This window comes from Adiantum capillus-veneris, chromosome 3, assembly GCF_014529385.1.
Source record: "Adiantum capillus-veneris isolate H3 chromosome 3, ASM1452938v2, whole genome shotgun sequence".
In the NCBI taxonomy this organism is placed as follows: Eukaryota; Viridiplantae; Streptophyta; class Polypodiopsida; order Polypodiales; family Pteridaceae; genus Adiantum; species Adiantum capillus-veneris.
Window position 1 is genome coordinate 150,198,601 of NC_140933.1, and position 26,151 is coordinate 150,224,751.

The following is a 26,151-nucleotide window of genomic DNA, read 5'->3' on the forward strand; positions in this document are numbered from 1 at the left end:
AAGCATGAATACCAAGGGAGATTCTCCACCTCAGAGTACCGATCATTAAGGAGGTATGCTTCCTTACCACTTTTGAAAATTTTGTAGATATTCTAGCAAGGCGTGCAAGTTCTCAACTACTTGATTTCAAAGTTTTTCTTAAGAGTACTTATCAAAATTAAAGCTACAAATTATTCTCCGACTAGGTTTGGTCTCAGGCGGTTTGAGTTTGCAAAGCAATCTGCATAAAGGGTTGTGGATTAGACATGATGTTCTCCGACAACCACTCAAGTATGGGTGCCATTCAAGATTGGATAGTACTTTATCCAATTTTGCAAGGCGGTTTCTTCAAGGTATTTATTAATTTTTCTTTAATACACCGTTTGTCATGGACCCGTGTTTGATTCACTGGACATGGAGCTTTCAAAGAATAACCTATTTCATTTTGAACTTTCTCTAAGGGTATCGATTCCTACTCCCCATAGTGTGCTTGAATTTTTGGAAGATACTAGCAACTTACCCAAAGCAAAGGAGTATGTCATGTAACATGATCTTCAAAATTTTGATGACCGATCTTGTAAGTTGGCAGTTCGAGTCCAATTGCTCGCCACCCAGGTGGAGCAACTTACGGAGTTGATCACCTCTTCCATCTTGCAGGATGTAGTAGCTACCCAAGGGGAAATGGTCTTGGTCAAGTTGGCCAAGAGGAGACTTTCAATTATAGATTTTAAAAGAGCAACATTGCAAAAGTCATGTTTTAACTGCATGGGACAACATAAAAAAAACATTGTCCCCATGCACTGAATTCATAGGACTTAACAGATGCCGTTAATGAGTTGCCAACCATCTTTTGCATGCCATCCAATAGGTATCTACTTTCTTAGTTAATTGTATAGGATGCAATAGACATCATGATAGACATAGCTTATATAGTCAAGAAATTGCAAATATTGTTTTTCTTCTTTGATTCTCTGAACGATTCTTTGCTACATCTATCTAGTGAATCTCTTGGGTATGTACATTTACCGAGCTCAAACACACAAGCTAGTAATTTTGAGCTGAAGATATTTAATCACTTAATTTTACATATTTCTTTGAGAAATACACAATATAGAAATAGTTTAATAAGTGGACTTGTCAATCGTAATTGTTTTCTTAAATTTGTTAGATATTTTTATATATTATTTCTATCAGTTTATTTTATGAAAGTAATATGTGTGTGTGCGTGTTCGTTCTTCACATATTAACATATCTCACTCATAATATTTAATTGGTAAATGAAGGGTTTTCTATCATTGGTTATTACATTTTTCATTAATAATAAATCTATCTTTACTATTTTTAAGTTTCTAAACCAAAAAAGCCTTGTTAAATCTTAGAGAGGTAAGATTTAGTCTTTGTGAAATAAAAGGAAAAGGATGCTCAATAATTTCATTATAGTCAACAAGCTACTCAATGTTAAAGTGTTCATATAACACGTTGGTTTTAACATCCACATGGGTGTAAAAGTGTACACACACCCACATGCATATGATCTATACTTATTTCTATGAACATGAGAAAATTCGGTGGTATTGCTAAGCTAAGCACAAGCTACAGAATTTTTGAACTAGGCACAATGGTCTCCAAGGCAATTTTGCTCACAAAATTAGTTGGGACAATAGTTTGAAATTATAATAACTTTCACGTCCGATGTCCAAATGTAGTCATTCAACCACTAAAATCAAAGGAAAATGCCATTTAAGCACATTGGTAAGGTTAAATGTCTCATAAAATATGATATATAGTGTGAAAATTAAGAATAAATATTTTAATATTATATGAAATGACACAAGGAGGTATCTTGCATAGTTATGTATGCTAGCAATAAATCTAGCCCTTTGATTATGTGAGAAGTATGCCATGTACTTTTATTTTGATTCATTTTCTTTCCATTAAAGAAAAAAAGATTGTATCTAAATAGAATCTCCATTTAAAACATACAAGTATCTTATGATATTGTGCTTCTTGTATATAGTGTGTGATACATTTATATTTGGATAGACTATATTTGACTCCTTATATAGTTAATATAAAAAGTATTTTGGAACATCAAACATACATGTTTGAAGTATGTCCTCCTATTTCTAAGAGAAGTTTGTCTATATAATGTTATAAATCAGCTTAACACTAGAATGGTAACCTAACAGGACATAAAAAGTGTCCTTTCAGGGTTTTGGAAAAATTTTCCAAAACCATAGTAGATCCACTCATTTTGAAAAATCCTTTCATGAGCTTATAGTTCAATAACTACTACATATGGAAAAAATGAGAAACTTGTAATTTTTCTCATCCCTTGGTCACTACAAGCCTCCAAAGTTGATGGACCAGTGAATTTTGCCCAAAACAGCAATTTCTTACGGTTGATTGCATATAAATAAGAGTGGAGATTTTTGTAGGACATGAGATAAAATGCCCCGTTAACTTCAATGGGTTGGTGACCAAAACATATGGTTGCTTTTACCTCACTAACTTTTTTTTGGGCAAAAAAGATATGTACAAAAAAGTTGCATTTTTGCCATTCTGCGAACCTATCATCAAAGTTTCTATAGTCACGCTCAATACAGATACTATATACATGTTTTCTTAGTTCCCTTTGGGCCTCTGGATTCAAAAGGAGCCATGGAGCATGTCAAAAGGATAATGGATCTCTTACAATTGGAACCTTGGGGGCAATGATAAAGTGCTTAATACAGAAAACATGAAAAAACTGGGTTTACCATTATGACCTCTAGAAACCCATAGAAACTACTCAATATCTAGCCAACTTTGTAGTCTATGATTAAATATGGTCACTAACTACAAAATACACACAATTGGCCTAAGAAATAGCAATATTGAGAAAGTTATACTTGCTACTCTAAAATGTATCTTATTCTTCAGCAATCAAAAAACTCAACCATCATCATATACTATGCTATATAGCATATTAGGTCCCCCAAAACTCAAGGAAGATTAGCTTTATCTTATACATTACACTTACACAATCAAAATTGAATTTGGATATCAAGAAAGCCACCAAAAAAATCATAAAAGTGCTAATTTTGGCTAAAAAACAGGATTATGCAATTCTTGTAAATTGGTCATAACTTTCAATTTTAACACTTAGCTCTCTCTACAAGCATCAAAACATGTTGAGAACTATGAAGGCCTAACCTCTAGCCATCTAAACCTCACAAACATGAAGTTTAGAGTGGTATAGTTGCCAAAAATTGAAAAAAAGCCAAAAACAGGACCCGTTTTTTCACACAGTTTAGGTTCAAAAATGTTGTGCAAGAGTAAGGTTAATGGTAGGATCGATACTCAAAAAAAAATGCTAAGTTTTTTTCAGCTCATAAGGCAACTTTGTGGATATATAGCACCTAGAAATTCATTTTCATACTCTTCAAATAATTCAAGCAAAATGGTCACTTAACAGGACACAAAAGTGTCCAAGGACATAAAAGTGTCCTGTTACCATTCTAGTGTTAAAAGCAACTAATTGTGTAATTGTTGATTCACCCTAGCTCGGAAGCTCGTGAGTTTTAGCTCGTAAAATGGCAATTCCCTAAATTCTTCATAATGTTTGGATTTTGTTTTTAGCAAATTCTCTTGTATCAATAGGACATGGCATACCTGTTTTTTTGTGGGCACTACCCATCAAATAAGATACAATTTCTCCTTGCAGATAGGTGAGATTTTGCAGATGCATAGGATAGCTATTAGCACAATACCTTAATGAAGTATTCAAGGTGAAGCAAGGCTTCAATTTTAGGCATCTTGCATAATAGTTTTCACAGTTTGGAATATGCTATTAGTATACAAACTTAGGGAAACTATGCAACATGTCTGGATGATTTTACACTAGGAGTTGGTGTGAACCAAGCCAAGAGGGCATGCATGGTTTGTACAATAGCTCTCTACTTCTCAGTATACATGGCTTTGAGTCATATTCAAGCCTAGATGACACAATCAGATTGCACTCTATTCTCAAGCGTGAGTTTACTTTTGAATTTCAAGACAACTGGCCACAACGGGGTGACAAGGCTAGACAATTTCAAGTTCTTCTTGTTTTACTATCTTTAACGTTTCATTTGCAAACAACATTTCCTTGTTGTGCAAAGCAAAGTGTTTTGACAACCTTAACAATTAGCAAGGCTACTACTCTGTGCCAAAGTAGTGTCCATTGACTTAAGAGAAAGGATAATGGCACACATGTTTGGTGAATTGGAAAAAGATGGATATAAGCTCACATTTCACATTTGGAAACGTTGAACTATGGTGTATCCATGCCAATAAAAAAATTGCAAAGCACATATGGCATCGGCTCACACTTTTGAGAACATCATTGAAGCCAAGGGCTTATCATTTTGTTTTCTTGATAAGCATGCATAGCGTGCCAGTACTTGGGATTTATTCCACCCTCTTATTATTTACGCTTCCGTTATAACACCAACTACTCTATCAAGGACATCCCTATCCGCCTCATTGTCACGGTAGATTGCACGAGATGTGATATCCCATGCACGGGACTCACACAAATTTTAAGACAAGGTAAGATCTCATTTTTTCTCGATAACCTTTCTTGAAACTTCTCCTGTTAATGATGTTGCAGCGGTTACCCATAGTTGTAACCTTTTTCTCGATAATACTTGATGCTGGTATATTTGCTTGTGCTCGTTGTATATGACTACACTGGTGGGCATTATAAATCATTGGTCATATGCACAAAGTGCAACCAACACAAATGATGCTTTATGTGGGTAGCAAGTAGGCATGGCCTTACTATCCAACAACTACATGAATAGATTAGATGAGCCTCAAAGCAAGTTATCTTTGGTTTCGACACCCAAGAAAATCTAGTATGACTACCTTCTTCCGGGTGTTGGGAATCTTTCTCTTCTGCTCATCGATAGATATGATTATTTCAAGATCCAAATGTGAATAAGATTTCAACTTGAGAGGATCTGTTGTTTACTTTATAACATTGATTGTGATTGTAGGAGTGGCATTTCCAAGGGCATGACCCAGATACGCCAAATCACTCCACCAGTATTGATGGTCTTTGATTGATATCTTCACAATTATACTTTCAAGGAAAAAAATCCTCAATCTGCCAAGGGGTAGTGGATAGGTTCAATTAACAAGTTGAATAAACTCATTATTGGATACAGTAGCCTATGTTGGTTAGCATCAAATGCTAGTTTAAGGAGTTTTCATGCAGAATCTAACCAAGGGGGTTAGAAATTGCAGTATCTCACCAAAACGGTTTGAATTACCATGACAATACCTAGGGTTACCAGTAAAACATTCGTTAATTTTCACTAATCCTTCATTTAGTGTTTAACAAGTCAAAGTCATGCTAGGTCTTTTCAAGATGGACTTTTTGGTAATGTACCTTTTATGTTGTACCTTTTAGGTTTGAATAGTGCACTTGACTACAGGTAAGTGGATGCATATGGTTTGGTTTCATTTCATTTTTTACTATGCTTTGATTGAGTTTTCCAAGTAGGATGTGCTAGAATGCCTTTATCTATTTTTCTCTTGAGACACATGACAAGGTCAAGCAAATAATTTTGAGATAATAATATACAAGATACATTTCTGCACATTGTAGTTATGGACCTACATGATATGTTTCATTTGACACATGTTTGCACAAGGGATACAACATGGTCTAGCAGCTCATGGAGTTTGGTTTATGAGGGTCCTCTCGCTCATGTCGCTGAGTGTTTGCGATTAGCTCCACACACAAGTACATCTCATACTTGATGGATGTCATTTCTGCAGACATCCTTATATGAGACATATCCCACATGTGTAGAATATGACTCTATGGAGCCAGTGTGGAACAACGTTTATGAGGGGCCCCCTTGCTCATGTCACTGATTTTTTCAATTACCTCCACACAGAAGTACATCTCGTACTTGATGGATGTCATTTTCTCGGACATCCTTATATGGGAAATAGTCCGCATGTGTAGAATATGAGTCTCTAGAACTGACATGGACACCTATTATTTCAATTGTGTGTCGTGCCAAAGTCCCTTAGTGCTGGTCAGATCCATTTATTAGACCGTTTTGATCACATCGCATCAGGAATAATTTCAGTGGCTAGAAATTGTTGGATACCTAGTCAGACTTGTTAAGATTACAAGTGTTATTAAACAACTTTAACGGATGGTTGTTTACACATGTCGTACAACTATGTTCTGTTAACGAACATGTTTCATTTGGTATCTAAATGTGATTGATTTTCACATTCTATTATGGTCCGAATATGTTCGTATGGCTTTCACATAATTGCAGGGGAAAGTATTTAGTTCTTTCCCTGTGGGATGTGAGCATAATGTTAGCCATAAGTATTGGCAAGTATGATCATGGAAATGAAAGTTCGGATTTTTTTTGCTAAATGCATGGGCCCTAGTGCTTAGCAAAGGGTGATTTGGAGTGGCATGCAAATTTATGAAATTGATAGCTTTTAAAGCATTTCACACTATATGTGCAATATTTCTACGATATTAATTGTGGGTCTACAAATCACCAATAGAGGTCATGGCTCGGTTTGAGTGCTTGTAGATAAGTTGACTAAAATTTATATAGTTTATTCAATCCACTATTCAATATCTATAGTTAACCAAGTTGGTTGTTCATAACATTGTTGATTACTCAACAATGTTGCAAGAAAATATGACCCATGTTTACTTGTTAATTATGGCGGACTGTCTGTAAACGGTTGGGGAGAAACAATTCAATATCAATATTGTCATCAATCCAGAGACGAATAGGCAAAGGTAGTTTACAAGTATTAATCTACTACTAAAGGATATGCTGAGGACATACATTAGAGGGAAGCAATTTACTAGGAAAGGTTATTTCTCTAATTTGTGGTTTTCTTACAATAATGATAGGCATATGATGATGGCTCAAGTCTACTCATGCTTGTGTATGGTTTTCAACCTAGATCACCAGTTACAATGGGGTTGACGATTGAGAACTTTTGGCAAATCATGGATTCTTCCAAGACCACATAAATATGTTGACCCTTGCTCAACCAGTATGGGATCCGTGTATGCTGATGAGAAGCATCAACAAGTTACCTTCATGGAAGAGGAAGAGATACTTTATGTTGGTAGAGCATTCAAAAAGTAGTCTGAAGACTGAGTCAACACCTAAAATGTCTTCGTGTTTTTGTAGGCCCTTTGAATACTCTAGTGAGTTGGAAAAATGGCCTACATATGCAGTGGATGGGCAAAGAGCGAAGGTTCAACTGCCCCTTGGTCTCACAACAAGGGTGAGAAATGCATAAATCACCAAAGTCATGCAAAGTTACCCAAATGGTCACAAACCCAATTTTCCAATTTATGATAAGGATAAATGATTCGCTTATACACTAAGTTGCCACCTCATTGGAGGAAAGATATGTCTCTTAAGTAAGCCTATGACTTCCTCTTATGGAGACACTTGAGAACATTTCCAACTACCAAGGTTGTTCAAGTGCACGAATAAGCTACCACCCAAAGGTAAGAAATTATTTCCTCTTATGGATAATATTTTCAACTAACAAGGTTGCTCAAGTGTACAAATAAGCTACCACCCAAAGGTAAGGAGATGTTTACGTATATACGCGTGTACAAAGGAAAAAACATAATCAATTGCATCTAGATGATCCAATGACCAAATGGTATATGAATTGAAATATTCATATGAGCTTAGATAATGCTTACAATGAATTGCATGAAAATCAATCATTGATGTAATCGTTGCAAAGGGAAATAAAGAAAAAGGTTTTCTCTTGTTTGTCTTAGTTTTCTAAACGCTCTTTATTTAAGTTTCACATATTCCAAAGTGTATGCATACAAAAGAATACACACTTATGGCAGATATGCCTCCCAAGTATTGAGTAGACTTGTTATCTATTGCAGAAGTGCTAGCTGTAATGATTAAACGTGCTTGCGACAACTCTATCTTCCTGTCGAATAGACTGGTCATCTACTACAAAATGGTGTCAATGTGTTAAAAGTGGACCCTTAGGTAAATGCCAACATACTTAGCTCACCTTCTCTTGTATATGTGCATAATCAAGGACTAACTGATTTCAAGGATGAGGTAACGTCACTACATTTAATTTTGATCTCCCTAAATGATTTTCTCTCTTTAGAATTGCCTATTCTAAAGAGAGAAAATAAAAAGAGTGGAAGGACTAAAATTATGATGGTGGTTGTAAGGTGTGTCTAGGAACCTTAGGGTGTCAAAAGGATGAACCCATCTTCAAAAGTGCCGAAACAATTAGTATAAGGTGCATTTTAAGACCTTAAGGTGCCAAAGGAGGATGCAACTTCTAAAAGTGCCAATGGAATTCTTTGTAGCATCAAATGTGTTTTTATGGGCTAAAATGAATTAAAAACAAATCTTGAATGCTTCATAAATTGTGTGGGAATGCCAGCTAAAAGAGAGATATGGGCTAGTTTGAACATAGATTGAGGACTTCTAATTATCCGTGCACACACCCATTTTAAAGAGGAGTGGCGAATACTCCTCAAAGAGGAAAGTAGTGGGTAAAGAACTAAAGGAAAAGTGTAACAGTGGCTAAACTGTCAAAAGGAGATCGAGTGACATGATTTTCAAAATATCTCACAATAGAGAGCTGATATCTAAGAAGGGATCAAAGACTGGATAAAAAATGACGAGATCTACAACTTTCGTATTGAACACTTTTCGAATAGAGGAGCGAAAGAGGATGAAAAATATAAATTACTATTGCATATGGGGTTAATCACAGCCTGCAGAGCAAAGCTTCTCCTTCTCAAAAGGGTCACTCTCCCTCTCTCTCTCTCTCTCTCACACACACACACACACACACACACACACACACACAAAGATCTCCATAGCTACTATGCTCTGCTATGGCTTTCTTTGAACTCTACACATCTATGGTATCACTTTCATGTTTTAATAATGTCTACTAGTTTTTGCAACAACATTTTTGCTTGTCAATTATGTTCACAGTTCCAGAGAAGACAAATGGAGAAGTTATTTGTCATGCATGAATGGTGCATGGAACTCCGTAAGTAAAACTCTTCCAAAGAGAAGCATAGAGCTTGGTATGAGGTGATGTTTTCTGAAAGAAATGACTCTACGAGTATATGTTTCTAATCAAAGAGAGCCGAAATTCTTGGTTTGATCAAAGGCGGCTATTATGTCGGCACATGATAAAAAGACCACCTGATTTGCAAGATGATGTATTGTAATTGTATTTAGCTTCATTGCAAGCTTTTGTAATACAAAGCTTCATGGGGAGGATCGACCATTCCGATCCTTAGTACTGTGACATCTTTCTTTTTCTCTCTTTAAGTTTCTACTCATGATTATGTGATTATGATATAAATATCTCATTTTTTTATCATTTTCAATTGATGGTAGTGGTCCATGACTCAAATTACGTTACATTCTCCTTTGTGTAGAAGAGAGGACTGGCCATAGCTGGTACAACTTTCTCGTTCTCCGCCGTTGCCCATGTCTGAAACCGGCCTTAGTAAAATGTACACCGGTAGAAGCGATCGTCACTTCTATGAGGCGAGAGCACCTAGCGATGGGGAGGGGTGCGGTCCCCGTGGCCCATGGTTCTGAGAAAACTGGGTGCTCTGTCTCTTGGGAAAGTTTCAGCAACCCATCTTCGGCATCTTTTCTCTCAAAGACGGAGAAGATGGAGCAGCAACCTCTACGATGGGGAGCTAAGAACGAGCGAGCCTTGGATACCGGTTGATGTTGCTGCGACTTCGAATGGTCAACACACTATTGTGCTCGGTCGGGAGAATTCACAAACACAAGATCAGGGTGGATATGATGCACCACATGACGGTTCAGGGCTGAAGCAACACAACATTGAAGGTGTGCCGCTAGGATTTTTGCAGCAGCATGATAGTTCTGATTGTTTCCGTTGCACGACTCCGCAGCAGAGTCACTTTCAACCTTTCCCGCAACTACTTGATCTTTCTGATACAGTTGTCCCCATGCCACAGCTGCATAAGCAACATGAAAACCACATCAGCATTTGTCAAAAGCAAGACTTTACTGATGGTCCAACTCTCTCTCCGATTGGTCTGCCTGATCGAACTGTGCAGTTACGGCTTGATAGTAGTAAGCCTTGGCAGCAAAGTAAACGTCCAGCCCAGTTATGGGATGAGAGACAGGAATTTCTTTCCTCTTTTTCTTCTAGGTATTCTGCACACTTAACAAAGGGCCAAGGTGATGATTTTTCATTTAAAAATGAACAGTCGGTGCTTCTTTTAAGTCTCTGCAGAGAGGGGCGTTTAGACAAGGCTATAGATGTGCTGTTTTGCATGGATGCAGCTCCGCCAACCTCAGATTATCTTTATTTTCTAAGTGAATGCAGCAAGAACAAAGCTCACATCCAAGCCACAAAGGTGTTTGCACATTTTGACCATCATCATTCAAGCTTTGCAGAGTTAATTGCAGAGCTTTTGGTGTTAAAGGTAAGCAATGGCAGTGCCACTCAAAGCAAACAAAGGGCAACACTTCCATTACCTTGGCTTTCTGATTTTGCATGGTCTGCCATGATCTCATCTCTTGTTGGACATGGTCACATGAAAGAGGCTTTCATTTTGACTCAAAGAATGCTCGTCAATGGTGCAGAGCCAAGCAGTTATATTTTTGTCAGTCTCATTAAAGCTTGTAGCATCATCAACGACCTTTTTCATGGCATGAAACTCCATGCCGCAGCTTTCATGAAGGGTTTCGCATCCCATCTGGTGGTTGGAAGCACTCTAGTGAGTATGTATGGAAAGTGTGGTGCCATTCTGGAAGCAGAGACTGTATTCAACACGTTGTGCTGTCACGATGTGGTGTCATGCAATGCCATGCTTGCAGCATTTGTGGATGTTGGGCGAGGAGACAGGGCTTTGTTATTATACAGACAGATGCATGCACAAGGCATACGTGCAAATCATGGGACTTTTGTGGTTGCCCTTCAAGCATGTCGCTGCATAGCAGAAGTGGAAGAGGCACAGTATGTTGGGGAGCGATCCTTAAGACTGGTGTCACTAGAGATAGGACAGGCATTGCACTCGGTTATTCGAAGGGAAGGATTTGCAGTTGATGCCTTCATTAACAACACCTTGGTAAACATGTACGGCAAGATTGGGGCTATCGTCGAGGCAGAGGTTGTTTTTGACACATTTTCCAATCGTGATACCATTTCATGGAATGCTATGCTCTCAACTTATGTTGAAAATAATCAAGGGAAGAAAGCTTTATGGCTGTACAAGATGATGCTGCAAGAAGATGTGGGTGTGGTTCCTCTTACATATGTATTTGCACTTCAGGCATGTGAAATCATTGCGGAGGATGAGCAGGCCGTTGTTGTAGAGGGAAAAACAGTGAAAGTGCAATCATTGAGACTTGGGAAAGCATTGAATTTAGATGCCTGCTCCATGGGGTTTGCATCGGATGTTTTTCTTGGAACTGCTCTTATTAGTATGTATGGCAAGTGTGGGGCAATGGTAGAAGCAGAAGATGTGTTTCTTTCGTTGACAGAACGGGACATTGTTTCCTGGAATGCACTGCTTTCTACGTATATTGAGCAGGAGCAGGGAGATAAAGCACTACAGCTTTTCAGACAAATGCAAGAAGACAGCGTTGGTGCTAATCCACAAACACTCGTTTTTGCTTTGCAGGCTTGTGCCATTCTGGCAGACACAGTGGAAGCTGCTGTTGTCAAAGGTAGACCAGTCAAGGAAATGGCTCTAGAGATTGGACAGGCATTGCATGTGTTTGCTCGCAGGAAGTGCTTTACAAATAGCTACGTATGCAATACTCTAGTGAGCATGTATGGCAACTCTGGCTCCTTAGACGAAGCAGAGCACCTGTTTGTTGCATTATTGCACCCTGATGTTGTGTCTTGGAATGCGATGCTCTCAGTCTATGTTGAACAAGGTCAAGGGGTGCCAGCTTTACAGCTTTATTGTCAAATGCAAAAGAAGGGAACTGCCCCAAACAATCTAACGTGCCTGTTTGCTCTTCAGGCTTGTACCATCCTTGCACAAAATGAGAGAGCTGTCTCTGTGGAGGGGATGCTTAAAAAGGTTGTGTCATTGGAGATAGGAAGTGCTCTGCACAAGGATGTTCTTGCTAAGGGCTTCACTTCAGATGCATTTGTTGGCAACACCCTCTTGAGCATGTATGGTAAATGTGGGGATGTTTCAGAAAGGAACAATATGTTTACATCAAACCTTCACCGTGACATTGTATCTTGGAATGCCATGCTGTCAATGTGTGTAGAGCAGGGCAAAGCTGATCAGGCTTTACATTTGTATAAAGAAATAGGTGAAGAGAACATTATCTCTGATGATGCAACTGTTATCTCTATTTTGCAAGCTTGCAGCATAACTGGAAGCTTGTTTATGTGTGAGGAAGTTTTTTTCAGCGTTGTCTCTGCTGGCTATGACCAAAGCCCCTCCATAGCTGCTACTTTACTTTACGCATATGGTAGTTGTGCAAGGGTAGCAGACATGGAAGTGTGCTTTGATGAACTTGTTAATTGTGATGCTGTGTCATGGAATGCCTTCATTGCTGGTCATCTAGGAGAGGAACACATTGCAAGTACCATACATTTGTATGAGGAAATGAAGCAAAGTGGGATTGACCCTGATGAAGTGACATTTATTTTAGTCTTGTCTGCTTGTAGTCATTTTGGTCTTGTGGTTGACGGCTTTGAATATTTCAAGTATATGAGCCACTATTATGAAATCTGTCCCAACCTTCGGCACTACGGTGCTGTTGTAGACCTTTTTGGGAGAGCAGGGGATCTCGTGAGGGCACAAAATTTGCTAGAGGGAATGCCATGGGAGCCTGATTTGTCAATTGCACTTTGTTTGCTGGGTGCTAGCCAAACACATTGCAACCTGGAGTTGGCAGAGTGGGCATTCAGTCATGCAGTCAGGATGCAGCCTAAGCAATCTACTGCTTATGTTGTGATGTCGAATATCTATGCTGTCACCAGACCATTTGGCTAGTTGCTCCGTCGCTTGCAGAACGTATCAGTCAACTTTGAGATCATGCTTAAAGCTACCATCTTTTCCTTGTCAGGGGGAAGATTACATTATAAACTTGACCTCTGGCATTATTTTATTGCAAATTAAGCTGAATCAAAGGATGATTCAAAACCTTAGTTTCGTGTCCTATGAAATGTGCACATACGTGCAGGGGTTTCCTTGTCGTTATGGAGTATTTCACAGCTTGTGGGTTCAAAAGACACGGTCAACCACATTCTAGGGTGGAGAGCTTGCTTTTGGGGGTCTAGATGTAGCTATTTTGTTATTTTGGACTACTTGTGGTGGATCAAGTGTGGTAGATGGATACCCCAGCTCCCTTTGGAGTCTTGAGTCTTGTGTTAGAATGTGGTATTCGATTATCCCAATTCCCCTATTGGGGTATCATATCTTGAGTTCAAGGCTCGTTGAATCAATTTTTGAGGTCTCTTGGTATTCTTCCTTCAACTTTATAATTTCTCATTATGGGTGTGTGTTTGAATGTCAAGAAGAAGAGAAAACTCCAATTATAAAGATAGGGAGAGAGATCTAGAAACTATGTATGCGTGAATAAGATTAAGAAAACTGGAGACTTCTCTATTGTGAAAGTGTGTAGATTGGTAATCGAAGTTCCCTTTGAAGTTCCATGCCTTGAGATCAAGATTCTTGGGATTGTGTTTGCAATGCTTGAATAAACAGAGAGAATTGGCGTATATTTCTAGTATTCAATTAGATCTCCTCAATCTCGAAAAAATAAAAATTCTTTCGAAACATCTTAAGTACGTAAGTGAAGGGTGAGTTTAGGAATGAAAAGACACATGAAGGTGGAAAGTCAAAAGACATACAAAGGTAAGTCAAAAGACCTTGTGTGTCCATATAAAGTGGTGGTAGACTTGGTTCATTTGTGTTTCTCTTCTCTTTCATTTTCCTTTGCGTGTTTTCTTCTCTTTAAAGTGTCCTTGCTCTCTCGCTCTCTCTCTCTCTCTCTCTCTCTCTCTCTCTCTCTCAATGTTGTACGAGTCCTTATGTCCAACTGATACTGTTGCAAATATACATGCTTCGTCATTGTGCCCATTGCTGCATGCTATAGACTATCGCATTGTTTTTGTTGTTGTTGAGGGAATCTTTGAATTAGGAATACCTTTTAATTTTTTTGAAGCCATTAGGAATACCTTATAATTTTTATGTGTGGTAGATTGGTTGTCTAAATGCTGTCTGGAGCATCAAGTTTGTAGGTTGACACTTGTTGGATAAATCTTTGAGGTCTCTATGAACTGTTTGCATAACAACAAAACTCTCTTCCTATGGATTTATGTGTGTCAATAAGAAGAGGAAACTGAAGTTACCTTTTTCTCACCCAAGTGTGGTAGATTGTGTTTTCCATTCCCTCTACTATAGAAGGTCTAGAGTGCAAAAGTTGAGTCGAGATAGATCTTTCAGGTCTCTTGGAAATTCTCCTGCAAGGTTATAGTTTCTCTTCTCATGGATTGTGTGTGTGTGTGTGTGTTTTGTAGTATTAAATTAGATACATATATACACAAAAGAACATGACGTTCAAAAGACGATTGGCTTTGAACGATTAGGCAAGGATTTGTACAAAAATGATAGAGTCTTTGATTCATCAATGCACAACATAATAAGAATGAGGTATCATTCTAATGCTTTATTACAAAAGTAACAGAACTGTTGAAGTCATCTTGGTTGAATCATCAGAGGTCTTCAGAGTCGGACTGCAACACGTTAAACCTTTTTAAGTCAATATAGAATTCCCACATGCATCCATATAGACAAGTCAACAAATATGTTAGACTTGGCTACGCATGGCAGGCTTCAAAGAACCTATCAGTTTTTATCCATGTCAAACTTAAAAATTATTAGACTAGCTACTGTCATAAATATTTCTTCGAAGTATGAGCAAAACTTGAGTAATTTCCACTTCTTTCAAAGTTGCAATGTCCAAGCCAAAACGGCATATCCCAAATAGTAGACATATGCTTTTGAAAGCATTCCTTTATAATATTGTTTAAACAAGTTATAATTATTCTTAAACTATCCATAAAATTTCTAAGTGTAGGGTAACGTTAGGTCTAAAGTATTCCAAAATAACTACCATGTCATACACACTTGTCGAGCCAGATGTCACTAAGTAAAAAGAGCTGTAGATCTAGCCACCCATAGTAGAAATCGGTGTCCCTAATCTGAGCTTTGTCAAAACCATATATCCCTAGTCCAAAAGAAAGAGAAAATTCTACAAAACCAGCTAACCTTAGTAGAATTTAATGGTTAGTACAAGATCACCTATAAATCTCAAATTACCCAAAAGTTTCAACAAAATAGGGGTTAGTACTGAAGCAATTAGTCAAAGCCAGATCCCAAGTCACACTAAGCAGAGCTACAACCAGTGCCAACCATTGAAGGTGATCCTATTTTCTTATGAGTTGTAAATCAAATTAGTATCCACTTAGTATATAAAAGCTAATCCTTCTAGGGATTTATGCTGGTCAATCTAGTTTGGGGATTAAGCTTTCCAAGTCAAGTAAAGCATATCCAATTGTACTAGCCACCAAGTTAGCACTTAATCCAGTCAGTATTCTAGTATCAGTAAAAGAGTATACTAGAACCAGATCAATTACTCTTAGTAAATTAGTAGGACTTGAAACCCAAACCAAGAACAAACATCCCACGTTTCAGATTTCCAGAACAAGCCACAACCCGACGAATGTAAACTAACATAATGAGTAATACCATAAGAAATCAACATCCCCCATTTCAGATTTTCAGAACAGGCCTTAGCCCTACGAATGTAAACTTTCAGGATGAGTAATACCATAAGAAATCTCCTAAACCATCAGGTAAATGAATGCTAGATATAACTCAAGAAAACTGTCGATATATGCAAGCTTAGAAACAAATACAGATCAGTAAATCTTAAAAGCCATGACTATTGCTCAGAATTCTCTGAACTCCAGTAACCACTAGAGAGGGTGACCCAAGCTAATAGGTCTCATCAAATCATACCAAGGCCAAAGAACATGTCATAAAATCTAATATCTAACCAACCCAAATGATTTTCTCATATTAAACTAATCATTTAATGTGGGAGAATAAACGGGAACAAGGGTTAGAATATAGCATGTCTTATGGATCTATCTCAACACGGGGCCAAGGTTAAAGGGGTCCAAATGAGAGATGTTCTGTCAAAGAGAAAGGATATATAATGGAGCTTAAAAGACCGTAGGCTTAGCTTCATTAAAGATTCCATTAGTTAGTGTGAAAAGCCTTGGACCTTAGGTAAGCTAGGACTGTGCTTGAGGTGGGAACCCGGCCCAAGCTTGAGGTGCTTGATGACTGAGATGCTTGAGGTGCTTGTCGTGCTTGAGATGCTAGGATTGTACTTGAGGTGGGAACCCAACCCAAGCTTGAGGGGCTTAAGGGCTGAGCTTGTGGTGGGAACCGGGCCCAAGGTTGAGGGGTTTGAGGTGTCAAAAAGTCAACGAGTATCCCTACAAGGAGGGGACGAGCCCTACAAGTAGGGGCATGAGAGAGAACACACACGCCCTCACATAAGGCAAGCCTAGACCAAGGGCAACAAGGACACATGTCAAGCTCCTCTCCATGTTGCCCTCATAAGGTGCCTAGAGCCTATTGGTTGGCCTCTCAAGGGGTCCAATGAGGAATTAGTTTATTTAATTAATTTATAAAGCATTATTCAAGCCCTCTCTCTCAAAGGGGCAAGAAGGACACTTGTCCTAATGCTACCCTTGTTGCTTGATATGCACTAAGCATGTGATTGGCCAGAGGCTTGAGGAGGTCCAATTAGGTGCAGGCTAGTGCTAGAAGAGGGGGTCGACCAAAGCAAGGAGGGGGACTAGCTTGGGGGGTATACTCCCCCCCCCAACACACACACACACACACACACACACACACACACGCACACACGCACACACACACACACACACACACACACACACACACACACACACACACATAGAGTCCCTGTGTGAGGTGCAAAGTGCAAGAGCTTCATCTCCTTATCCAAGCTTGTAGAGAAGTTGAGAGCCTACACCAACACTTTTGGCTATGGAATGCAAATCCACCAAGATCCATGCTCCAATGCTTAAGCTTGCCATCTTCTCCATCTTCATTACTATTCTATTATGTATGCTAAGCAAGAAGAGTGATGATAAGTGAGGAACTATTTCTTTCTCCTATGAATGTTTCTTCTTCCTCTTTCCTATCATCATTCCCCTCTAGCTCTCTCCACCTTAAAGGTGTTTGAGGCCTTGGGATTGAGGCCGAGGATGGTTAATGCTTTTTACAAAGTCTATGTTATGCTTGTGATGCATGAAGCTTTCCATCTTCATTGCATCACCTAGGTCACAAGGAACACAAAGATTGTATTGTACCAAGTCTCTCTTGATGGGAGAATCTATAATACAAAAGCCTATTGGAGGGGGAACCGACTCGACATAAATCCGGTCCTCAATTGTTGTCAATTTCTCTAAACTCTCTCTGTTGAAAAAGTAATGTTCATACCAAGTTAATTAAGTATTATGGTTATGTTGCTATCGCTAATTAAGTTCACCCTTTATGTTCTCAAAGTAGTTTCACAAAAATGCTATCTCTAATTCTCCTAATTCCTCTATTCTCAAAGTTCATAGGCCATTTCCATTCAATTGGTATCAGAGCTATTGGTTTCTCTTTTCTAGCTTAAGAAGAGAGGTCCTTAAGTTTTCCATGAAAGGTTGGGCCTGTTTATTGCAATAGGGTAAGTGGGACTTAGTTCGAGGTACACCGTTGGGAACTATAGTCTTAATAATGGAGCCTCTCGGGGCTTGCCTTTGGCTTAACCATTATTGAGCTACGAGCAAGTTCAACAGGAACCATAATCAACCAAGCAATGTTAGACCCTCTCCACTAGTCTTTGCAATCAACAATGTCTAAACCACAGGTGTGGCTGCTTGTGAACTGATTTTCAAAGGTAAAGAAGAGTAGCGACTAAGGTTTTTGAGGGTATCAAAGCACAAAGTAATCTATGCATAAGTTTAATTAGCATGGCTAACAATAACCAAGAGAGTAGAGTGAACATTGATAACTTTGATTTTGCACATGAAGGTGCTAATGATGATGCCTCCATGTTTGTCAATTATCTTGTTACTAGGTTGCAGCAAGCTATGGGCAACCCTACTTTGCAAGCCGAAGTTAAAAACTTCGTGCTTATGGGATTTTCCTTCCTCACCAAGAGGAGAGAGAGCTTAGGAGGCCTCTTGATGAGACCCCTAAAAGAAGACTCTCTCCCATAAGAGAGGAGAAATCCAAAGAACGAGAAATAAGTGAATCCCTAAGTTCCTCTGAAGATGTGGCTCCATGAAGACGGCAGTCTAAACGATCACCAACTCTTCCCAAGAGGAAACGGTAAACCCACTTTCCTTGTCCTCATCACTCCGAAAGGGAAAAGAAGAAACAAAGGAAGAAAAGGGTAAGAAAGAGGTCACCCTCTTCTCCTTCTTCTTCACCTTCCTCCTCTTTCGACGAAAGCAATAGCTATTCTCCTAGATAATACAAGAGGAGAGAACATCGCAAATCTTACCCTACATGGCGAAGTTCCCAAAAGCTCAAGAAGTTCAAAGAGGGAGGAAAGAGTATCTCTTTCTCACATATGATGGCACCTTTGGTGCTACCGACAAACTATTGGCCTTCATCTAACAATTTGATGCGGCCTTTGGAGGCGAGGGCTTCACAAAGTCCTCCAAGCTATGCCATGTAGCTATGCACTTCTAGAAATCTGCTCGTCAATGGTGGGCTAGCCTTTGTGGCAATGAAGAAGCCCCAAAGACATGGAAAACTCTACGAGTTTCCACCATGAAGCAGTTCCTTGCAAGCAATGCAAAGGACAAAGTGCTTACTGATGGTGGAGTTTGAAGCTTCTCTCCCATGAGTCTATCCACAAATATGTTGGACAAGTTTTGCGATTTACATCTCAAGGCAGTATACTGCCTTTCAAAAGATAGACTTCATCGAGCAAAAGTAACAATTCTGTGCGGGATTACTTGAAGAGATGGTCGAGTATGTCAACTCCTAACGGACTGGTTCTATCACCGAAGTAATCCACCACACTATGGTTGCTTCACGCATCAATTTCCAACAAGGGGCTAGAAGGAATGTCAAGCCTATGGAAAGCAAAGACAAAAGTGATGCAAAGGGAAAAACCAATGCCCAAAATTCTTCCCAAGGCAATTCCAACAACCAACAATCGGTCCAAGGAGAAGGGATTTTACAAAGGTAAAATTAAACTTTGTCTTGAAGATCTTGAAGCTTTTTGCAAGGACCACAAATGTTTTAAGTGTGGGGAGCAAGGACATGGCTATCGTTCTTGCCCCAAGAGAGATGCCCGCAATGAGACTCCTAGAGCTTTCACTATCGAAGCTCCAAAAGAGGATGCTCATTGCAAAGGATCAATTCTCTCCTATGCTTGGGAAAAGGTAAGGGAGCATGATGCTTTCATCTTGTTTGACCCTGGCTCTACTCTTAACTTCATATCAACGGAGTTGGCCACTAAGTTGGGCATTCAAGCTTTCGAGATGGGAGACACTGTAACTGCTGATGGAGCTTTCAAGGGACAAAAAGCCTCTGTTACTCCCTTGATTGGGAAGTTGAGGCTTCATGTCCAAAGCTATGTTGACAAAAAGAAATTTTCATCTCTCCTCTCCAACATGAGGATCCTATCCTAGGGGCCCATGGTTCAACTGCATGGCTTCCAACATGAAATTCCCTGAAAGGAGAATCTACTTCACCTGCAGGGAAAAGAGCATGTATATAGATACTAATGAGTCTGATTGTACTATACACTTGTAAATCCTCTTGCTTATGATAAATCAATGAAAAGCTCAGTTTCTGCGTACATGATTTTTGTCAAAGAGTCCTTAAAAGGTTCTAATGTTTCATCAAATGTAAATGGTAGGAACCAAGAAGAGTTAGACTTGTCTAATTTTCTAAATAAATTATAAGATGTGTTCATCGATGATATCCCTATGGACTTATCTCCAAAACAAGGGGATGATGACCATTGAATTGAGCTCCTACTACCAGGAAGCTCACCGCCTAACAATCCTCCTTATTGAGTTTTCCACGCTCAACAAGAGGAGATCATGAGGCAAGTACAAGGACTGGTAGAAAAAGGGATGGTTAGGCCTAGCTCCTCTCCCTTCTGTTCTCCAGTACTTTTAGTGCAGAAGAAAGATGGTACATACCGCATGTGTGTGGACTATCGAGCACTAAACCATATCACTATCAAAAACATATTTCACGTACCTCGTGTAGAAGATCTGTTTGATAAGCTACATGGCTCTACCTACTCCAAAAGGATTGACCTTAAAAGTGTCTATCATCAAATAAGGAAAGTGAATGAAGATATCCGAAAGATTGTGTTTCTTACAACGTGTGGTCTTTATGAATATCTAGTCATGCCTTTTGGCTTGACTAATGCACTAGCCATGTTCAATCGTTTGATGTAGAAAATATTTAGACCCTACTGTAAATTCACTGGAGTGTTCTTTGATGATATCATCATCTACTTGAAGTCCTTGGAGGAACACAAGCAACATCTCCAGGTGATTTTTTAAGCATTGAGGGAGAACAAGCTTTCTATCAATCAAAAGAAAAGCAAATTTTCCTTCAAGAGATTCAATACTTAGGTCATATTATCTCTCAAGATGGTATCCGTATGGATCCATCAAAGTTAGATTTAATAAAAGCATGGCCTAATCCAAGGAATCTACATGAGTTAAGAAGCTTTATTGGTATGTGTGCATACTATGGACGCTTCATAGAAAAATTCTCTCAAATAGCAGAACCATTACATGACTTAACAAAGAAGAACATTAAGTACTCATGGACTGCTAAAGAGAAAAATGATTTTGACAAGCTCAAAGAGAAGCTTATTGGGGACTCCATTTATTTTACGAACAGGCCACCAAAGTCTCAAGTACTTCATGATGCAAACCAAGCTTTCCGACAAACAATTGAGATGGGAAATTCTTTCGCAATTTTATTTTCATATTCTCACGTTGCTGGTAAGCACAATCAAGTGGCCAATGCACTTTCAGGACGACCAAGAGTTAATGCGGTGTCTATAGTAGCTCACAATGATCTATCTTCTATGATAGATGAGTATACTACTGACCCTAACTTTAAAGACATAATGTCAGTCATTGCTTTGAAGAAGAAAGAGGAACCATTCACCTTGCAAGATGGTTATCTTCTCCATGGAAATAGGCTATGTGTTACCCACTTCCTTCATGAGAAAGTTATGTATGAATCCCATCATCCTCCCTATGCGGGGCATAGAGGCATTCAACCTACTCTACAAGGGGTAGATACGTACTTCTATTGGCCCACAATGAAAGTAGACATACAAGAGTATGTTTCAAAATGTGTGGTATGCCAAAAGATTGAGTATGATAGAGGGAAGAAACCTAGATTAATCCAGCCATTTCCAATCCCTAATTCACCATGGAAGAGTATATCCATGGTTTTATCTTTGGATTACCCAAGCTTAGGTACAAGATTGAATTTCTCTTCGGCCTATCACCCACAAACGGATGGCCAAAGTGAGATAGACAATCTTATGATACTCGATCTACTAAAGACTTATGTTACAAAAGTAGATCAACGCTCACAATGGGAAAAGTACTTACCCCTTGTAGAGTATGCATCCAGTCCATACTTCTACAAAAAAGCACCTTTTAAAATCATAGAGAGAAGACCTAAAAGTCCCTTGCTACTTAAAGTACATGGGAAGATCTTCACTGCCGATGAGTATAAACGTGACCTACAAGAATCTTTCCAAAAGATTAAGGAGGCTATATCCATCTCTCAACAAAGGAAAAAAGTTGCTACTGACAAGCACACAAGGGCCTTAACGTTTAAAGAAAATGATTGGGTTTTACTTAAGTTTCCCAAGGCTCGATTGAGACAAATGACGGGCAAAAATCCTACGGGCCATCAAAAGTATTATGCTAAACTAGCAAAACGGTACTATGGTCCTTTTCAAATGTTGAATCCAATCAATGAGATGGATTATCAACTCAATATGCCCAACCATTGGCTCATACACAATGATTTTGATGTGAGCCTAATTAAGCCCTACAAAGGAGAGCTGAACCAATTATTGAAGACCCTCCTGAAATCAAAGACCAAGAAGAGGTGCTACAACCTGAAGCTATCCTTTGGCATGAAGACAAGGTACTACGACATGGTAAAATTATCCGACTGTATCTTATTAAGTTAAAAAATTATCCTTTTGAAGATGCTAGATGGATGCAAGGAATACAGCTTAAGGATAGTTTGAACCTTGTCAATGCTTACAATACTATATTAGAGTAAGCAAATGTACATGTTTCTTTTTAATTGTCAATGTTTTTGTCTTATAAGACTAATTCTCTTTTTATTGTGCACAAATTTAAATAGTATGCATGCTTTTAATCATGTTTGTGATGACGACGTCTCTCAAACACCGAGTAGAATTTGTCACTCTACTTTGGGAGAATGAAATGGACTAAAGTGCAGACATGCTTGCGGCAGCTACATCTCCTAAGCACCAAATGGATTAGTCATCCATCTTGGAATGATGTCGTAGGGTAAAAAGGGATCCTTTACCCACTAAGAAACATTGACTAATGACTAAGTCTTCCTCTCTTCTACCTCATAGTCCAGGATGACTATGATTTCAAGAGAGAGGTAATGTCATAAAATCTAATAACTAACCAACCCAAATGAATTTTTCCATATTAAATTGATCATTTAATGTGGGAGAATAAATGGGAACAAGGGTTAGAATATAGACATGTGCTTATGGATCTATCTCAACACGGGGCCAAGGCTAAAGGGGTCCATGAGATGATCTATCAAACAACAAGGCTAGATAATGGAGATTAAAAGACCTTAGGGTTATCTTCATTAAAGACCTCCAATAGTTAGTGTGAAAAGCCTTGGACCTCAGGTAAGCTAGGGATGTGCTTGAGGTGGGAAACCGGCCCAAGCTTGAAGTGCTTGTCATGCTTGAGATACTAGGATTGTACTTGAGGTGGGAACCCGACCCAAGCTTGAGGGGCTTAAGGGCCGAGCTTGAGGTGGGAACTGGGCCCAAGGTTGAGGGGCTTGAGGTTTCAAAAAGTCAACAAGTATCCCTACAAGAAGGGGGCATGAGAGAGAACACACACACCCTCACATAAGGCAAGCCTAGACCAATAAGACAACAAGGACACATGTCAAGCTCCTCTCCATGTTGCCCTCCTAAGGTGCCTAGAGCCTATTGGTTGGCCTCTCAAGGGGTCCAATGAGGAATTAGTTTATTTAATTAATTTTTAAAGCATTATTCAAGCCCCTCTTCTCAAAGTGGCAAGAAGAACATTTGTCCTAATGCTACCCTTGTTGCTTGATATGCACTAAGCATGTGATTGGCCAGGCTTGAGGAGGTCCAATCAGGTGCATGCTAGTGCTAGAAGAGGGGGTCGACCAAGGCAAGGAGGGGGCTAGCTTGGGGGGTATACTCTCTCTCTCTCTCTCTCTCACACACACACACACACACACACACACACACACACACACACACACACACACACACACACACACACACACACACACACACACACACACACACACACACAAAATCTCTCATTGTGTGAGGTGCAAAGTGCAAGAGCTCCATCTCCTTCTCCAAGCTTGTAGAGAAGTTGAGAGCCTACACCAACACTCTTGGCTATGGAATGCAAATCCAACCAAGAGCCATGCTCCAATGCTTAAGCTTGCCATCTTCTCCATCTTCTTTACTATGCTATTATGTATGCTAAACAAGAAGAGTGATGATAAGTGAGGAACCATTTCTTTCTCATATGAATGTTTCTACACCTTTGAAGGTGTTTGAGGCTTTGGGATTGTGGCCGGGGATGCTTAATGCTTTTTACAAAGTCTATGTTATGCTCGTGATTCTTTCAATCTTCATTGCATCACCTAGGTCACAAGGAACACAAAGATTGTATTGTACCAGGTCTCTCTTGATGGGAGAATCTATAATACAAAAGCCTATTGGAGGGGGGACAGGCTCCACATAAATCCGGTCCTCACGTGTTGTCAAGCTCTCTAAAACTCTCTCTCTTGCAAATTATTGTTCATGGCAAGTTAATTAAGTATTATGGTTATCTTGCTATCGCTAATTAAGTTCACCCTCTATGTTCTCAAAGTAGTCTCACAAAAATGCTCTCTCTAATTCTCCTAATTCCGCTATTCTTAAAGTTCATAGGCCATTTTCATTACAGATCAATAGTCTTCTGGAGGCTATCCAAATATAGTAAGCCAGTACAAGTCCACCACATATTTAGGTTATAGCAAGCCTCCCCAGTACATGTGTTTTTATTAGAGAAGTTCTCACTAAATTTTCAATACAAACCATACATCCTGAGTACTGTATACATTTAGCAGTTACCAATGTCAGCAGTAAGCAATGTCAGTAAAACACTATTTAGCCTACAAACAGTAAGACAACCAGTGGAAACCGAACAAGTTCAAAGCTATTAATGTCAATCCGTCAAAACCCCATTCAACCAAACATATTAATGATAACGTAAGCACATGGTCTTAGAGCATTGCTTAGATCAGTATATCAAACTAGTAAGCAACACAGTAAAGTAAACACACAACCTAGTATATCAAGGCACAGTAAAGTGAACAGGCCAAGAGGTCAACAAACTAGATAACAGCCTTTTAGAAAAAAGATCAGCAATAGAGAAAATCCTCCTCCTATTTTGTGCCCAAGTCTTCTCATTAATGTATACCTATAGCCCTCATCATTTCTAACTAGTATGTTACTTAAGATGAAAACCAGAGATCTCTTATGAGTAGCCTAGGTGTGCTAAGACAATATAACACAGCCCCCCCTCCTTATTTTTTTACAAAACATGGTGTCCATTTTTCTACCCCTATAGAGTAGAGATAAAAATAGCTAATGAGGGTTCTATCAGCAAAATGCAATCCCAATGAAATGTATTCATAACTAAAATAGAATTCAAAGATCTTCCCTATCATAGAGTTATTTGAAAAACTTCCATAAATCCCTCCTCTACTGGCCGAAAGAAAGGAAAAATACCAAGTCTGAGTAGAATCCAATGGACAGTAAAATAAGGCACCTGTGAAGCAGAAGCCTTCCCACTGCACATCTAGGTAGCAAAAGTTGTTTAATGTACAGCAAAGACTTTCTCCACATTCTCTCTCTCTTTTGAAACAAACAAAACCCAAGTCTAAGTGAGGGAGCATAAACCCCTCTCTTATATAAGTAGCATGTTGATATGTAGAGTCATAGCCTTGAGATGTAGCATCATCATTTGACATTCTACTGGAAGGTAAGAGGAGGAGTTATGCAATCCAATGATGTCAAGAACTGGATGGGAAAAACTCCGTGCCCAATTGCCCACATCAAGCCAAGCATTAGATAAAGATGGTTCATTGTGAAGCAACATGAGTGAAAGGGGAAAGGAATTTGTTGTGAGATAGAGGCGGAGTGCATTAACCCAACATTGAAGAGTACATCAGATTCAGGCCAGAAGGAAACAATATGGGAAAGGGGGAAACCCTTCATTCATGCACCCTTTATGGGTCAAGTCGTTGAAGGGGTTTCTCCCACCGAGCTTACTAAAAATTGGTCACATTAAACCATGCTCACCAGGATAGCCACAAAAGCTATAATAAGTATCTAGGATCCCTTCAAAATTACTTTATGAGGTAATTACAAGGTATAAACTCAAGGTGGATCCCTTCAAGTATATATAATTACCAGCAAGATTTAGTATAAGCACAAAAAATTCATAATAATACCTCATAATTAAATCTTTAAATAGTAAGGAATCATGGTGAACAACATCATACTTCTATATTTATGAGCTTAAATATAACATGAGCCAAACTCACCCATGGGAGGAGAATAACTATCCAAAACAACTACCCATAAGATAACACAACCATCAGCTATACCACCATTGCTTAAGAATAAGTATGAGAGTAGCTAGATACATCAATCAATATCAAATAAAGCTAATCAAGTGTGTGTGTGTGTG

General features: G+C 39.0%; 1 protein-coding gene across 1 annotated transcript; it reads left to right on the top strand.

Annotated features, from left to right (window-relative positions):
- The first annotated feature begins 9,523 nt into the window (after positions 1 to 9,523).
- LOC147461934 (putative pentatricopeptide repeat-containing protein At3g01580) lies at positions 9,524 to 13,504 on the top strand. Its single transcript, XM_086509400.1, has one exon. The coding sequence runs from the start codon at positions 9,617 to 9,619 to the stop codon at positions 13,028 to 13,030; it is 3,414 nt and encodes a 1,137-aa protein (XP_086365526.1). The 5' UTR covers positions 9,524 to 9,616; the 3' UTR covers positions 13,031 to 13,504.
- Positions 13,505 to 26,151: the final 12,647 nt, after the last annotated feature.